Genomic DNA, 17,548 nt, shown 5'->3' with positions numbered 1-17,548 from the left:
TTACAGTTCTTAATGTCCCGTTGATAGGATAGTCTCGACCGGAGCTTGTTCAGTTGATTTTCCAGCGATTGCACATTCACCAATAGAACAGAGGGTAGAGATGATTCATTCATCTCACCATGGTGCCTGCACGCCGGCCACTGTGGCACCGTCTACAAGTGTCGGCGATTAAGGGCCCTGTATTTTGCATCCGACACATTGAAGTAGAAGTCCTCGTCCAAATCGAGGTTAGTGGTTGTTGTTCTGATGTCCGGAATCTCTTTTCGGTCACAGGAAACGATGGTGGAAACATTATGTACAAAAAAACTTTAAGATCAATGCAAAAAAGACAGAAAATAGCATTATTGGTCAGGAGCCTGTAAAACGGCCGCCATTCCCACCATTCTAATTACAATGTGCATCCTAGTGTGTTTGAGTGTGACGTTTATTCACATTTGTCTGTTACAATATGTGATAGGCCTGCATGTAGATGTATGCATATATTCCTTCTGTTCATAAGTAGCTTAAGTGTTTAATTACTGTCTGTCTGTCTGTCTGTCTGTCTGTCTGTCTGTCTGTCTGTCTGTCTGTCTGTCTGTCTGTCTGTCTGTCTGTCTGTCTGTCTGTCTGTCTGTCTGTCTGTCTGTCTGTCTGTCTGTCTGTCTGTCTGTCTGTCTGTCTGTCTGTCTGTCTGTCTGTCTGTCTGTCTGTCTGACGTGCCTACGTGCATCCGTATCTGAGGCTGCAGTGGAGCTTATCCTCTCTCCCTCTCCAAGACGCCCTCCTTGCAGTGAGGAGAGGAGCTACAGCCAGTGGCCCCTCCTTCTCCGGTTCTCATTGGCCGAGAGGAGCCACCTCCCTCCTCTACCTCATTGGCATGCAGGCAGTGCAGTGTGAGTGAGTGAAGAGAGAGGAAAGAGAGAGCGAGAGGGAGCAGTCAGTGCTGTAGGGAGGAGGAGAGTGAGTGAATGAGAGCTGCTGGATCTGCTGTTTGATTGTTATGCTGGGCTGCCTCCTTCCACACTGCACTGGCACAACAGAGTACCCTGCCACCACTACAGACGCTGCTGATTACTCCGCTAGTTAGCCACACTGCAAGCAGGAGAGCCAGGGGCCACCAGGAATCAGGCTAGCTGGGCTTCTCCATCCTTTGAGCAGGGGACGTAGCCACGCCGTGGAGTGGAGGGGGCTAACACTACTGTTTAGGTACCCGCTTCTACTTCATCCAAACATCCCTCTCCCCACCACCACCACCAGCAGCCCGCTCACTCCTCTCTATGCCCTTGTCCTCGGTGGCTCCTCTCAACTCCCTGGCCAGTATATGGATAGAAGCTCTCTGTTTCAGCTCATACAAGAGCAGGTAAGCAAGCAAAGCAGCGATTGGGGGTTTCTATGGTTACCGTCTTCTGCCGGCAGCCAGCCGCTGTCTGTCTATCTAAAGATGTAAGGCAAGAGGCATCAGTGAGAACTGCTGCTAGGGGAGAGGGGAGTGGGAAAAGGGGCAAGTCGGCACACTGGGGTGGAAAGTGTAGTAGACTGATGCTACTGAGGAATACTCAGGCAATATAGGGTCATAGAAGAGTATACCTTTGAAGGTGAGGTCAGATCATGGATCACAGTTTGCTGAGGTGGCAGTGGCGTATTTTCCTGGTTTACCTGTGCAGCAGTGTTATGAATTAATTGATTGTAGGTAGCGGTGGTAATGATGGTTGGTTGGTCCTGACCTGATGATTTTACTGTGATCAGTGGGCCACTCATCTGGGCACTAGTTTTGGTTGTACCTGTGTTATTGTTTGCCATAGGTCTGTCTAGACGTCTAGTCTTTTTCCTAGTCCTTGAGTATCTCAAAGACACTCAGAGATGTTACTCTTGGCCAAAAAATAACCCAGAGGCGATGCTGTGCTCTGCAGTATCAAGGTCCAGCACAAAGACAGCCACAGACAGCCACAGCCTCATGCACCCTTTCAGCTCTCTAAGGAGGCATTTATTAATCTTTGAACATTCTTCACATTTTTCAGTTCTAGTATTTAAAGTGTTTTGTTAGTTAAATCAAAGCCTACTTTATTGCTTTGTTTTATCAACTTTGTGTGTGTGTGTGCATGCTAGTGTTCATCTTATCAGTCTGCCCCCCCTAACCCCCCCATCCCTCATTCATGTTATTAGCTGACTGGACCATCCCACTGTTCTGAGGCACCAGTGGGGGATTTGCCTGATTGATAGATAGAATGGACAATCATTCTGCTGAGAGGAGGCATTGATTATCTGCTGCAGGGTCTAAGGGTCACGAGGGGCCTATCTGTAACACATTGATCAACTGACTTAGAGGTGTGTGTGTGTGTGTGTGTGTGTGTGTGTGTGTGTGTGTGTGTGTGTGTGTGTGTGTGTGTGTGTGTGTGTGTGTGTGTGTGTGTGTGTGTGTGTGTGTGTGTGTGTGTGTGAGTGTGAGTGTGAGTGTGTGTGTGTGTGTGTGTGTGTGTGTGTGTGTGTGTGTGTGTGTGTGTGTGTGTGTGTGTGTGTGTGTGTGTGTGTGTGTGTGTGTGTGTGTGTGCGTGCGTGTGTACGTGTGTACGTGTGTACGTGTGTACGTGTGTGTGTGTGTGGATGCCCGCGTGTGCTGTGGTCACGGTGGTGGTTTTCAAAGTTCGCAAGTAGCAGCAGGCATAGTGAATCGTTTATGAGCAAATCCTCACAAAGGTGATAGTGTGATCATTTACTTGCAGCTTTAATGTGTGAGGTTTCAGTGGAGAAACACTCTTTATGTTAGAGGGCTAGTTGCAGGCACCTCTTTCATATTGGGCTGCTACATCAGACTCTGCAGAGAGAGAGAGAGAGAGAGAGAGAGAGAACGCTACATGAGTGACTTTATTAGTCTTTGTCTGCAGGAGGTAGCTGTGCTGAGCTCAGGCTGTTTCTCTCCCCCCCCCCGCACACACACACACATATATATTTATTTAAATAGCAATGACACTTAATAAGGAAACTGGGAGCTAGAGCTCCACCATCACTGAGCCATGCGATCATTAGTTGATAAATATCTCCTCTGCGATTCCCCTCCTTACAGAGTTATTTTCACCTGCTACATAAAGGAGAGGGTTATACCGTTTTGACGTATATATGCCAACCACGGCGTGGATGAGGTTCCTATGTTCCCTTTCCTTTTCCTAGAGGTCTGATACCGTCAGTGTGGTGCTTTTCATGCGCAGCATTTGAGGAATGTCTCTTGAGTGTGACAGTGCTGGATGTGTAAATGGAAGAAAATGTAGTAATCGGTTCGAGAGAGAGCTGTTGTGGTGGCCTGGCTGCCACCATCTTGCAGTCAGTCAGTGCCACAGTAGCCTAGAATGCTGCAGCCGTATGATAATTACAGAGTGGCCCAGTCAGAGAACAGCTGTGGATACACGGTTAGCTCAGACACTAGCGCTATGGTAATACACTGCCATGCAAGTACTACTGCAACACTTATACTACTCTCAAAATACTGCAATACTCAGATGCTTCATGTGTACTACTACACTACTACACCACTCTAATACTACTACAGTACTATACTGAGTGTACAAAACATGAAGGACATCTGCTCTTTTCATGACAGACTGACCAGGTGAATCCAGGTGAAGCTATGATCCCTTATTTGTGTCACCTGTTAAATCCACTTCAATCAGTGTAGAGGAAGGGGAGGTGACAGGTTAAGAGTCTTGAGACAATAGAGACATGGATTGTGTATGTGTGTCATTCAGAGGGTGAATGGGCAAGGTAAAATATGTAAGTGCCTTAGAACGGGGTATAATAGTAGGTGCCAGGCGCACCAATTTAAGTCTGTCAAGAAATGCAACTCTACTGGGTTTTCACACTCAACAGTTTCCCGTGTGTATCAAGAATGGTCCACCAACCAAATGACATCCAGCCAACTTGACACAACTGCGGGAAGCAATGTAGAATCCACTCCCCTACGAAATAAGGCTGTTCTGAGGGCAATATTAGGAAGGTGTTCTTAATGCTTTGTACACTCAGTGTATATTGCTGCACTCCTACTACTACAATGCTAAATTAGCACACTCATGTTACTACAGTACTACACTCCTACTACTTCATAGATAGGCACTGCACAAATAATTACTGAAAGTACCTAGAACTTCCTTATTTTTATTTATGGCTGCGGTCTGTTCCCAGGTCAGGGTCTTCTCCCCTTCCCCACTGTAGTGCTGGTTGCTCAGTTAAGTGAGGTCTGCACTGTGGTCAGCCTCAGTGGCTGGTTGCTCTGCTGACAGTAATAGAGGTCCTGGGGGTTAACAGAGAGGTCATTCCCCTGCAGCCTCCTTCTCATCCGCACTATTTCATCCCCCTATCTTCATCCATCCTCTTCTATATTTTTCTTCACCCTATCTCATCCTCTTTCTTTTCGTTAACTCTTTCACCCTCTCCATTCCTAGGTACTGGTGTCACCCCCCCCCCCCTTGGGCCCTTAGCCCTCCCCTCTTTCATCCTCCCTTTTCCTCAGCCCATCCTTTTATCCATTCCCCTCATTATCTCTCCAACCATCTATATCCATCTTTTCCTACTCCAGTGCTCCACCTCCCCCTCTAACCTTTCTTCATCCTCTCTCTTCCCTCTTTATCTCCTTCCGTCTCTTCTTCATTCACACATATATTTATATAGCCATGACACTTAATAAGGAAACTGGGAGCTAGAGCTCCACCATCACTGAGCCATGCGATCATTAGTTGATAAATATCTCCTCTGCGATTCCCCTCCTTACAGAGTTATTTTCACCTGCTACATAAAGTACAGGGTTATACCGTTTTGACATACAGTGGGGCAAAAAAAGTATTTAGTCAGCCACCAATTGTGCAAGTTCTCCCACTTAAAAAGATGAGAGAGGCCTGTAATTTTCATCATAGGTACACTTCAACCATGACAGACAAAATGAGGGGGGAAAAATCCAGAAAATCACATTGTAGGATTTTTTATGAATTGATTTGCAAATTATGGTGGAAAATAAGTATTTGGTCACCTACAAAGAAGCAAGATTTCTGGCTCTCTGTAACTTCTTCTTTAAGAGGCTCCTCTGTCCTTCACTCATTACTTGTATTAATGGCACCTGTTTGAACTTGTTATCAGTATAAAAGACGCCTGTCATTTCCTCAAAGAGTCACACTCCAAACTCCACTATGGCCAAGACCAAAGAGCTGTCAAAGGACACCAGAAACAAAATTGTAGACCTGCACCAGGCTGGGAAGACTGAATCTGCAATAGATAAGCAGCTTGGTTTGAAGAAACCAACTGTGGGAGCAATTATTAGGAAATGGAAGACATACAAGACCACTGATAATCTCCCTTGATCTAGGGCTCCACGCAAGATCTCACCCCGTGGGGTCAAAATGATCACAAGAACGGTGAGCAAAAATCCCAGAACCACACGGGGGGACCTAGTGAATGACCTGCAGAGAGCTGGGACCAAAGTAACAAAGCCTACCATCAGTAACACACTACGCCGCCAGGGACTCAAATCCTGCAGTGCCAAACGTGTCCCCCTGCTTAAGCCAGTACATGTTCAGGCCCATCTGAAGTTTACTAGAGAGCATTTGGATGATCCAGAAGAAGATTGGGAGAATGTCATATGGTCAGATGAAACCAAAATATAACTTTTTGGTAAAAACTCAACTCGTCGTGTTTGGAGGACAAAGAATGCTGAGTTGCATCCAAAGAACACCGTACCTACTGTGAAGCATGGGGGTGGAAACATCATGCTTTGGGGCTGTTTTTCTGCAAAGGGATCAGGACGACTGATCCGTGTAAAGGAAAGAACGAATGGGGCCATGTTTCATGAGATTTTGAGTGAAAACCTCCTTCCATCAGCAAGGGCATTGAAGATGAAACGTGGCTGGGTCTTTCAGCAAGACAATGATCCCAAACACACCGCCCGGACAACGAAGGAGTGGCTTCGTAAGAAGCATTTCAAGGTCCTGGAGTGGCCTAGCCAGTCTCCAGATCTCAACCCCATAGAAAAGAGGGAGTTGAAAGTCCGTGTTGCCCAGCAACAACCCCAAAACATCACTGCTCTAGAGGAGATCTGCATGGAGGAATGGGCCAAAATACCAGCAACAGTGTGTGAAAACCTTGTGAAAACTTACAGAAAACATTTTACCTCTGTCATTGCCAACAAAGGGTATATAACAAAGTATTGAGATAAACTTTTGTTATTAACCAAATACTTATTTTCCACCATAATTTGCAAATAAATTCACTAAAAACGCTACAATGTGATTTTCTGGATGTTTTTTCTCATTTTGTCTGTCATAGTTGAAGTGTACCTATGATGAAAATTATAGGCCTCTCTCTTCTTTTTAAGTGGGAGAACTTGCACAATTGGTGGTTGACTAAATACTTTTTTGCCCCACTGTATATATGCCAACCACAGCGTGGATGAGGTTCTTCTGTTCCCTTTCCTTTTCCTGGAGGTCTGATACCGTCAGTGTGGTGCTTTTCATGCGCGGCATTTGAGGAATGTCTCTTGATGTTTTTTTGTGTGACAGTGTTGGATGTGTAAATGGAAGAAAATGTAGTAATCGGTTCGAGAGAGAGCTGTTGTGGTGGCCTGGCTGCCACCATCTTGCAGTCAGTCAGTGCCACAGTAGCCTAGAATGCTGCAGCCGTATGATAATTACAGAGTGGCCCAGTCAGAGCTGTGGATACAGCTGTGGATACCCGGTTAGCTCAGACACTAGCGCTATGGTAATACACTGCCACGCAAGTACTACTGCAACACTTATACTACTCTCAAAATACTGCAATACTCAGATGCTTCATGTGTACTACTACACTACTACACCACTCTAATAATACTACAGTACTATACTGAGTATACAAAACATTAAGGACATCTGCTCTTTTCATGACATAGACTGACCAGGTGAATCCAGGTGAAGATATGATCCCTTATTTGTGTCACCTGTTAAATCCACTTCAATCAGTGTAGATGAAGGGGAGGTGACAGGTTAAGAGTCTTGAGACAATAGAGACATGGATTGTGTATGTGTGTCATTCAGAGGGTGAATGGGCAAGGTAAAATATGTAAGTGCCCTAGAACGGGGTATAATAGTAGGTGCCAGGCGCACCAATTTAAGTGTGTCAAGAACTGCAACTCTACTGGGTTTTTCATACTCAACAGTTTCCCGTGTGTATCAAGAATGGTCCACCAACCAAAGGACATCCAGCCAACTTGACACAACTGCGAGAAGCATTGTAGAGTCCACGTATCTACGAATTAAGGCTGTTCTGAGGGCAATATTAGGAAGATGTTCTTAATGTTTACTACTACAATGCTAAATTAGCACACTCATGTTACTACAGTACTACACTCCTAAGGGTCTTCTCCCCTTCTCCACTGTAGTGCTGGTTGGTCAGTTAAGTGAGGTCTGCACTGGGGTCAGCCTCAGTGGCTGGTTGCTCTGCTGACAGTAATAGAGGTCCTGTGGGTTAACAGAGAGATCATTCCCATGCAGCCTCCTTTTCATCCGCACTATTTCATCCCCCTATCTTCATCCATCCTCTTCTACTTGCTCCCACCATATTTTTCTTCACCCTATCTCGCCCTCTTTCCTTTCGTTAACCCTTTCACCCTCTCCATTCCTAGGTACTGGTGTCACCCCCCCCCCCTTGGGCCCTTAGCCCTCCCCTCTTTCATCCTTCCCTTTTCCTCAGCCCATCCTTTTATCCATTCCCCTCATTATCTCTCCAACCATCTATATCCATCTTTCCTACTCCAGTGCTCCACCTCCCCCTCTAACCTTTCTTCATCCCCTCTCTTCCCTCTTTATCCGTCTCTTCCTCATGCCCCAGCACTCCTAAAGGGGAAAGGCAAAAGCATGTAACCATGGCAATGATGTGGCTTGTCAACGCGTCATCCTCCCGCTGTTGGATCGCTTCAATAACAGCTGCCTTTCTGCACCATCCCCTCCCTCTTCTCCTCTCTCACCCCTCCTCCCTCTCTCTGTTTTTCCCTATCTCTTTTCCTTTCTTCCTCTGTCAGACAGTCAGGAACCCCACTACCCTGACGAAGCAAAAAGGCTCCGCTTACAAGCATCATTCACGCGACTCCGTTTTCCTAATTAAATCTATTGATTGTTAATAGTTCTAATTACCAACAAAGACCAATCCTTCACCGCCTCTTCACCTTCTCAGAAGATGGGTGCTCCTGGTACATGTTAAACCAGGCTGGCCTCACAGACTAGACGTAACATAGTAAACAAAAATGCGGGATATTCAAATCAGTGCGATATGTTACGTTTGGTAGGCTTATATAAGACATACGTTTACTTAAGGGAATAATGAAAAGAGAGTTTGAATTTCATCACGGACAACTTTAGCATTTGAGCTAATTAGCAACTTTTCAACTACTTACTACTTTGCAACTACTTAGCTTGTTTGGTAACCCTAACCATAGAACTTTAATGTAACTCCTAACCTTAACCTTAACCCTAAATGTAAGCTACGCTTACATTAACCACCTAGCTAACGTTAGCATTAGCCCCCTAGCCACCTAGCTAATGTTAACTCCCAGTAAATGATAGCAAAAATATTTGGTTAAATCACATTATCTGGTGGAACAATCTGTAGCTAAGAGAATTGGTCATCAGCAAAGGATGGGAGAGTTGTTCATGATGAAATTGCCATTTGAAAGAAACATACAGTAAGTTCAGGGAACCCTGTGGGAGAAGTGTTGTCAGATCAAACTGCCATTCATCTTGAGTCATCTTCTTTTTTTTTCTTCTTTTTTTACCTTTATTTTACTAGGCAAGTCAGTTAAGAACAAATTCTTATTTTCAATGACGGCCTAGGAACAGTGGGTTAACTGCCTGTTCAGGGGCAGAACGACAGATTTGTACCTTATCAGCTCGGGGATTCAAACTTGCAACCTTTCGGTTACTAGTCCAACACTCTAACCACTAGGCTACCCTGCTAGAAATCCCGCATATGTCCAATCCATCGAGAGGGAAACAGTTCTGCTACAATGACACGCGCAGGCAGAGGAATTATGTTTCTCTACATGTATCCACACCGGGAAAAAGCCAAGGCACCACACTGTATTTTCTTCTAAAACAAAGAATATAATAAATGATACTCCTTTGCAGAGTTTGAACGACAGAGGAACTGTGCCAGCATGACAACATTAGGGTAGACGAGTTGAACATGCATACATGTGTACAGGCTCATAGATTACATTGAGATATCTAGCCTAATAGACCCCTGTCTGTGTTTGTAAACATTGCTGCAGGAGGGCGACGTGCGTAACTTGGTGGCAGAACAAATGGGAGTTCTTATAGAACGGCAGCAAAAAAAGCCTCTAATTTACATGTTGCTTATAAGTGCATTTCGCACTACTTTTGGATTTCAAGGCTCGTGTGAATGTTCTACTTAATATCATGTTTTTGTCATCATCGCAAATCAACTGCATTATACTTTAAAAAACGATCAAAACATAATTGTAAGCGTATGAGAACCCCAAAAATCTATTTTGTCTAGATGTAATTTCAACATAAATCTAGGCTATGTTGAATGGACTCGGATGGCGATGGCTTTCTCACTGCCGTCAAGAGCTGCACGCATCTGTGTATGATGTCAGTGTGGTGGGTACTAGAAAAGGGTCTATAGAAACATGGCATAACTCTCAACCTTTTGCACAGTGACCAGACTGTACAAATGTACCTAGGTAGTTAGGCAGACAGTAACTAGCTACAACCGTGTCTATCAGACATGCTTAGGCAAATGTTTTTTTTATATAGTAAAACCAATTTATCAGTTTTAGAGATATACAACAGTTAAATTGTTGCATTGTTGTTTCTACTCACTGTTAGCTAGTAAACATAATAATTGTTATTTAAATCTGTGATTTTGAAATCATAACCAATGTCAACCCTCGTCAATTATGTTACATGTTACACAGCTGGCTAATACAACTATTTACAGTTAATGTTACGCGTTTGCTAAAAAGTTACAAATGCAAGGCCTGGCGCATAGTAACAAGTTGGCAGGTGCCAGGCTAACTAGCTAGCCATCTCCAGTCGTGCTAATGTTTGCTGGTCAACCTAGCTTTGGGTGGCTGGTTGTAACGTTGTAGCTTGCTGTTTAGTAGCTGACCATATCTACAACTAAAAAGAGAAGAGGTTTTACAATCGAGATACAATAGATCTCCGAATGTACAACTAATCTACTTTTAGTTATAGATATGACTACCTGTAGTTGTTTAGCTAACTTAGCAAGCTAGACTAGCTAGCTACCTACCTAAGTTTGCAAACATAAAAATTATGTGTAACACGTGTTAAGTTAGCAAACAGAAAAATTAACTGTAACACATGTTAGCCAGCAATACACAATATGAGTTTCAGTAGATAAACTAAAGTTAGCTAGCTAGGGGGCTTGCAGGAAAAAATAACTTACTTAGCAAGCCACAATATTTGTGATCTTCCCTCTTGGTGCTGCCATTGTCTGTAGCTGAGCTTTTAGCTAAATTCAACACTTTGTTTCAAATCCTCTTCGATATATTCCGGTTGAAACATGTATGGTTGAATGTCACCATGTAGCAACAAAAAAAGGCTCCATTGTTGAATTAGTGTTGGTGAGAGGAATCACTTGAAGCCATTGCGGTCTGGTCAGTCTTTTCAGTGTTGACCAAAGGATTGTGTTATTGGTGTACGTCTCCCTTTCAAAAAAGCCTGCATTAGTGGAGGGACAGGGCAAGAGCACGAAGCACCACCCCACACCACACGGGTTGTAGTCTTTCAGAGACTGGAGAAAAGCTGTCAGCTTGTATATCTAGCAATGAATCTGTTGATAGGAACATCATTGAAAGACTTCTAATGGCTCTATCAAACAAGGACAACCATAACAAGGACAAGGACAACCATATCAAGGACACCAGAAGCAGTCATAGGGTGTATCAGTCAGCGTGCAAAGCCCAGACCTTCCTCCTGGGCAGTTATGTGTGAAACACATTTCACTGACCTAGAAATGCCTCGGACATGATGAAAACAAGCCCAGATTCTCCCAGGGTGAAATTCCCCTTTAATGTTTCACAACTTTTATTTTTATGAAATTCACTGAGTGTGATGGTGATCCCCATCCTTTTTTGAGGAGCCTCCTGGTTGAAGGGCTCTGGCTAGTATTACGTAGCTAGATAGAAGGATGAATCAAGAAGCTAACGTTAAACGGAGCCTACCTTAGCAGGCTACTAAGTTCTCATAATAACTTTGCTTTACAGAGAATAGACTACTGAGACGGAAAGTGATGTGGCGCTCAGTGGTGAAGCTGAGGTAGGCTGCAATGCATGCAGAAGGAAGCAGAGGAGACAGAGAGAGAGAGAGAGGAATCGAGCAGAGAGAGAGAGCTTAGTACAGTGGTTCCCATACTTGGGGTCGGGGCCCCATGTGGTGACACCTGAGAAAATCTGTACTAATCTTATCAAACAAGTTAGGGAAAAGATACAGTATGTTTCAATATGAACATCTCCACATAGCCTATCTTCCCTACATTAAGATGCAAACAAAGTTATAAAAATGTTTTTGTTTATGTCAGTGGTTGTTTGTCTTATCTCCATTGCCCACTGGAGTTCAGTTGACCCATAGCCACTTTATTTTTTTGAACCTCTATATCACTGATATTAATACAGAATAGTAAGTAATATCCTAGAGATTCATGTGCATGTGATAATACGATCATCTCTGTGCTCCATTGATGTGTTTGTGCAGAGCTTGATTAGTAATGCCTCGGAATACAAAACGTGAAGGCTATGTAGTTTGAGAACATAGATATCTATGTAAAGAGTTGAGGATTTTAATGCGATTCATCATTACAACTGACTGAACAGTCGCTGATGCTATGCGTGTCAGTGTGAATCATTTCTCATATTTCCCTCCTTTCAGGGAGAAACATTACATCCGTATAGCTAATAGGCTACGTGTTTGTAGATTGATTGAAGTGAATGAACCTACAGCAGCCAAGGTAATAATGGCTGGGGTCATTTTTGCAAACTTTTGCTGTTTTTTTTGTTTGCCCCCCCCCCTTCCGAACCTCACTAAAACTCAAACCATGATTATGGTCATGCCCTCCCTCTCTCCCCCTCCTATCATCCTAGTGTCCTACACTCAGCCTGTGTAAAACGCTGGTTGTATCTGCACCCCTTCGCTCTCTCTCCTCGGCACCGGGGGCAGAATCGACTGTGATTCAACAAACCTCCATGAAACACACAGTAAGGGGATTAAGTAAAAATAGATCTGAGCCTTCTTTCTTTCTTGGTTCATTTTCATACATGCTTTCGCTTTAGCTGCATTTCAGGAAGCCTCATACAAGCTCCAGGTGGTCAGGTCCAGCCAGTGAGGGGCCCCGGCGTTCAGCAGAGATTACCCAGTGTGTGTTATGTCACGTGTTGACTGATTACCAGTTTGTGTGTGTGTGTGTGTCCGTATCCGCGTGTTTCAAATCCAATGTTATTCGTCACATGCGACGAATACAACAGGTGTAGACCTTACAGTGAAATGCTTGTGTCCGTGTCCACGTGTGTGTACATTTGCACGTGTGCCTGCCTGTTGGGATTAAAAATAGCTTTTACAACAAAGTGTGATAAGGAAAACACAGGCATTTACAGTCGTTGCTGCTATTAACATTCAGAAAGGGTAGGCCGCTAACATTTGATTGCTAATATCAACAGAGCTAACATGCTACCATCTGACTTGAACCATCATCAAGCTCACACACTAGTACAGGACTGCTAGTACCCTGCCCCTGGGTTAATAAATAAATAACAAGAGACCTGGGGAGGGTGAACAGTCGATTCATTTGAATTAAAGAGTTGGTTTTGTTCAATTAAACAGCTGTAAATGCTGCTGAAATCAGTACAGTGGACGAGGAAAATAACTCCACGAAGAGAGAGTGATAGGCCTTCAGAAAGTATTCATACCCCTTGACTTATTCCACATTTTGCTGTGTTTACAGCCTGTATTCCAACCTTTTTTCTCACCCATGTACACACAATAGCAATAATGACAAAGTACAAATGTTTTTTTTTTAAATGTTAGCAAATTTATTTAAAATTAAATATAGAAATATCTCATTTACATAAGTATTCACACCTCTGAGTCAATATTTTGTATGCACCTAGTCTCTAAGAGCTTTCCACATCTGGATTATGCAACTTTTGCCCATTATTCATTTTCAAATTCTTCAAGCTCTGTCAAATTGGTTGTTGATCATTGCTAGACCACCATTTTCAGGTATTGCCATAGATTTTCAAGTAGATTTCAGTAAAAACTATAACTTGGTAAGCAACTCCAGTGTAGATTTGGTCTTTTGTTTTAGCTTGTTGTCCTGCTGAAAATTGACTGAACCAGATTTTCCTCTAGGATTTTGCCTGTGCTTACTTCCATGTCTTTTTTATCCTGAAAAACTTCCCAGTCCTTAACGTTTACAAGCATACCATAACATGATGCAGCCACCACTATGCTTGAAAATATGGAGAGTGGTACTTGCTAATGTATTGGATTTGCCCCAAACATAACACGTTGTATTCAGAACAAAAATTAATTGTTTTGCCCACAATTTTTGCAGTTTTACTTTAGTGCTTTGTTGCAAACAGGATGCAGGTTTTAGAATATTTGTATTCTGTACAGGCTTCCTTCTTTTCACTCTATCAATAAGGTTAGTATTGTGGAGCAACTACAATGTTGTTGTTCTCCTATCACAGAAATTATACTCTTCAACTGTTTTAAAGTCACCATTGGCCTCATGGTGAAATCCCTGAGTAGTTTCCTTCCTCACCGGCAACTGAGTTAGGAAGGACTGAGTGACTGGGTGTATTGATACACCATCCAAAGTGTAATTAACTTCACAATGGTCAAAGAGATATTCATTGTCTGCTTTAGGTGCAATAGGTTCCCTTTGTAAGACAATGGAAAAACTTTCCTGGTCTTTGTGGTTGCATCTGTGTTTGAAATTCAAAGCTCGACTGAGGAACTTGTGTAGGGTGGGGTACAGAGATGGGGTAGTCATTCAAAAATCATGTTAAACACTATTATTGCACACAAAGTGAGTCCATGCAAGTCATGTGGATTGTTAAGCACATTTTTACCCCTGAACAAAGAGGTTAAATACTTATTGACTCAAGACCTTTCAGCTTTTCATTTTTTATTCATTTGTAAACATTTCGAAAAACATAATTCCATTTAGACATCATGGGGTATTGTGTGTAGGCCAGTGACCAAAATAAATCTTTATTTAAGCCATTTTATTCTCAGGCTGTAACACAACAAAACACACACACACACACTATGTATAAGGCACTCCCAAGGATTTTCTGATTGATCTTCCTTGCTAAATTGAGCTGTAAAGCTGTTGACCTTGTGGCAGCTGCAGTATAGACTGGTACTGCCAGGCTCAGTGTTTATACAACCACTCTCCACTCCTGATCCTGAGGCAGTCAGGGAAATTACCTCTGCCCACTGAGTCACAGGGCCATCTATATTCAGAACGAAAGGGCCCAAACCACAATGGGGAACATTGAGAGTCCCTCCTATCTTTACACAGACCAACATGATACACACTGTGGGTGACTCCAGAGTGATGCAACAGCTGAAAGACCACTGTTCCGCCCTGGAGCGACAAGGAGCTGTTGGCTTACTCTCAGATGACTAATGAGTCTACGTTAGCATTACAGGAAACATAGTAAAGGGCTAGGCACTGAGCGGTCGTCCCATATGGTCTGTTTGTGCTGGATGGGTTTGGCCTTAGGTAAACTCATACACAGGACTAGACAACTCAAACTAGACACCCTAATGAAAAACTAGCACGGGATATTAATGAGCAGTTGAATCAAATTAAATTGAATATTTAAAAAAGGAAGGAAAATAGGCAGTTGATGACGGATAGATACAGTACAAATGTACAAACACAGTCAGAAGAGGGCTCATACACACTGTACACCACACGCACATACATACCCTATAATTTATGGGCCATTTTTAACCGGCACTATTTCGGACGGTTAAACTCTGGCGATTTTTATGACACTCCCCCGCTTAAATTAATCACGGGTAGACCGAGGCGTGCGAGCTTCAGCGGTAGTAACCCACAGGGGCCGGTCGCCTCACAGTGAGAGTGGTGATTAATGAAAACCACACTGTCCTGATTGGTCCACAAATTCAGCTAGAACGCGACTCACTAAACTCATTAGAAGGAAAAACTGTGACTTCGACTCCAAAATGAAAGGAAAGACTCCAGAGAATCTAATGCCCTCTACTGATTTCATTCTGTACAATGACATATGGTGACAGCGGTGGGATTTCAGTCGTACAGTGGGTTCAGGTCACGGTGTACCATTTTGACATGTTGGCCCATTTTGGTTATCAGTCCTGCCAAATGACTGATGTTATCAGCCTGCTCTTTTCTTCTCACCTGCCCATTTAATTTGAATAAATACAGCTAGCTAGTGTTCTGTTTTTAAGGCTGGTCTAATTCTTCCATTGACGTTCCCACTGAAAGTATGGCTTAATTAATGCTGCTCTCATTGACAGACTCTTCTCTCTTGGCTCCGTTACTCTCACTTGTCCTGGTCTGTCTGTTCTATTGTCCGTCTGCTGTCGACTGTTGTCTATGGACTAGTTGATAACCACAGTACCCCTCTACATAACTGTTGTCTATTGAGCGCAATGTGCTTTTAAAAAGCACTGCAGATGAGAAGTGTTTTGTATATCAAGAACGGGAGGTAGAGAAAGAGAATTATTTGAAATGAACAGGATTAATTCCCTTTCAATTTAGTCAACGTAGGAAAGGAATGTCACTTTTCCAATCTTGAGTTCCCTGAATTGAAATGGAATTGAGCCGATCCTTGCTAATAAGCCCTACTACTAGAATCGTCAACAGCAGCATTCTGATCAGCCTGCACTGATATTCATGTGTTGTTGTGTTTTGCCAGCTGGACCCAGACAACACCGGTTTCATTGCAGTGGAGAACTTCACCAGTCTGGTGGAGCACCATGAGCTGCAGCTGGACCCCTCCAAACTGGACATGCTGTTTGCACTGGTGCAGAGCAACGAGGATGGACAGGTGTGCTACCAGGAGCTCATCGAGCTGGTGAGTGACAGGGAATGGACACACATGCACACACACACACACGCACACAGAAGCACGTATAGTACGTGCACACACTTGCTACAGAATGATTCGAGGTTCATAATGTCAAAGTGTACCTGCCCATTGCAGTCTTTTGTTCTTCAGAAAGAGGTTTGATCTTTCTAATTAAATGTAATTATAAATACACCCAAACAAAATATAATGATAAATAAATACACACAAACAAAATGTAATGATAAATAAATACACACAAACAAAATGTAATGATAAATAAATACACACGCAAGTGCCACACACACACACACACACACACACACACACACACACACACACACACACACACACACACACACACACACACACACACACACACACACACACACACACACACACACACACACACACACACACACACACACACACACACACACACAGTTATACATTATACTGTATTAGCTGTTGATAGAGCAAAGGGGAAAATCCTGCATCAATGTCTTCTACTGAGCAGTGTTCTGAGTTCTGATGCTGCTAGGAGGTCAGAGATATTCTTATTCATTCCTCTCCACTTAACCTGTCTGTGTTTAGACCTTTGTTCCGATATATCGAATTAATGCAAAGCCTTTTAAAGGGGCTGAGGTGGTTCTTAGTCTTGAGTGTAGCCGTAGACCAGAGCATGTTTCTTCTCCTCGCAGCATATGGGTTTAAGCAGCGTGATTCATTCAACATGATGCAATTCCTGACATGTTTTCACTTCCCTAAGCTGGTTCCTTCCTTCGCTCTGTTCTGCTCATGGTTTGTAATGAAAGCTGTTCCATTTAGTTCCCCTTCCAAATGCTCAGGTCTATCTTCTGGTGTGTGAGCAGCAATGCAGATGCAGGTGCTCTCGCCGACATTCCAACCTCTCCCTTTAGTTTGCCCTTCTCCTATCGTCCACCCCTCCCTTTAGTTTGCCCTTCTCCTATCGTCCACCCATCCCTTTAGTTTGCCCTTCTCCTATCGTCCACCCCTCCCTTTAGTTTTCCCTTCTCCTATCGTCCACCCCTCCCTTTAGTTTGCCCTTCTCCTATCGTCCACCCCTCCCTTTAGTTTCTCCTATCTTCCCTTTAGTTTGCCCTTCTCCTATCGTCCACCCCTCCCTTTAGTTTGCCCTTCTCCTATCGTCCACCCCTCCCTTTAGTTTGCCCTTCTCCTTCGTCCACCCCTCCCTTTAGTTTGCCCTTCTCCTATCGTCCACCCCTCCCTTTAGTTTGCCCTTCTCCTATCGTCCACCCCTCCCTTTAGTTTGCCCTTCTCCTATCGTCCACCCCTCCCTTTAGTTTGCCCTTCTCCTATCGTCCACCCCTCCCTTTAGTTTGCCCTTCTCCTATCGTCCACCCCTCCCTTTAGTTTGCCCTTCTCCTATCCACCCCTCCCTTTAGTTTTCCCTTCTCCTATCCCACCCCTCCCTTT

The 17,548-nt window shown here is 43.7% G+C and overlaps 1 protein-coding gene across 1 annotated transcript in view; it reads left to right on the top strand.

Moving 5' to 3' along the window:
- The first annotated feature begins 891 nt into the window (after positions 1–891).
- rhbdl1 (rhomboid, veinlet-like 1 (Drosophila)) overlaps positions 892–17,548 on the top strand; it is a 52,280-nt gene continuing 35,623 nt past the window's right edge. Inside the window, exons 1-2 of the mRNA XM_046369057.1 lie at positions 892–1,339; positions 15,941–16,099. Coding sequence (XP_046225013.1) covers positions 1,301–1,339; positions 15,941–16,099 — 198 coding nt within the window. The 5' untranslated portion in view covers positions 892–1,300. The remainder of the gene's footprint in view (positions 1,340–15,940; positions 16,100–17,548) is intronic.

The sequence above is a fragment of the Oncorhynchus gorbuscha genome, linkage group LG11 (genome assembly GCF_021184085.1).
Source record: "Oncorhynchus gorbuscha isolate QuinsamMale2020 ecotype Even-year linkage group LG11, OgorEven_v1.0, whole genome shotgun sequence".
Lineage (NCBI taxonomy): Eukaryota > Metazoa > Chordata > Actinopteri > Salmoniformes > Salmonidae > Oncorhynchus > Oncorhynchus gorbuscha.
The sequence above is the reverse complement of the archived record's forward strand: the minus strand, read 5'-3'. Positions and strand labels throughout refer to the sequence as shown.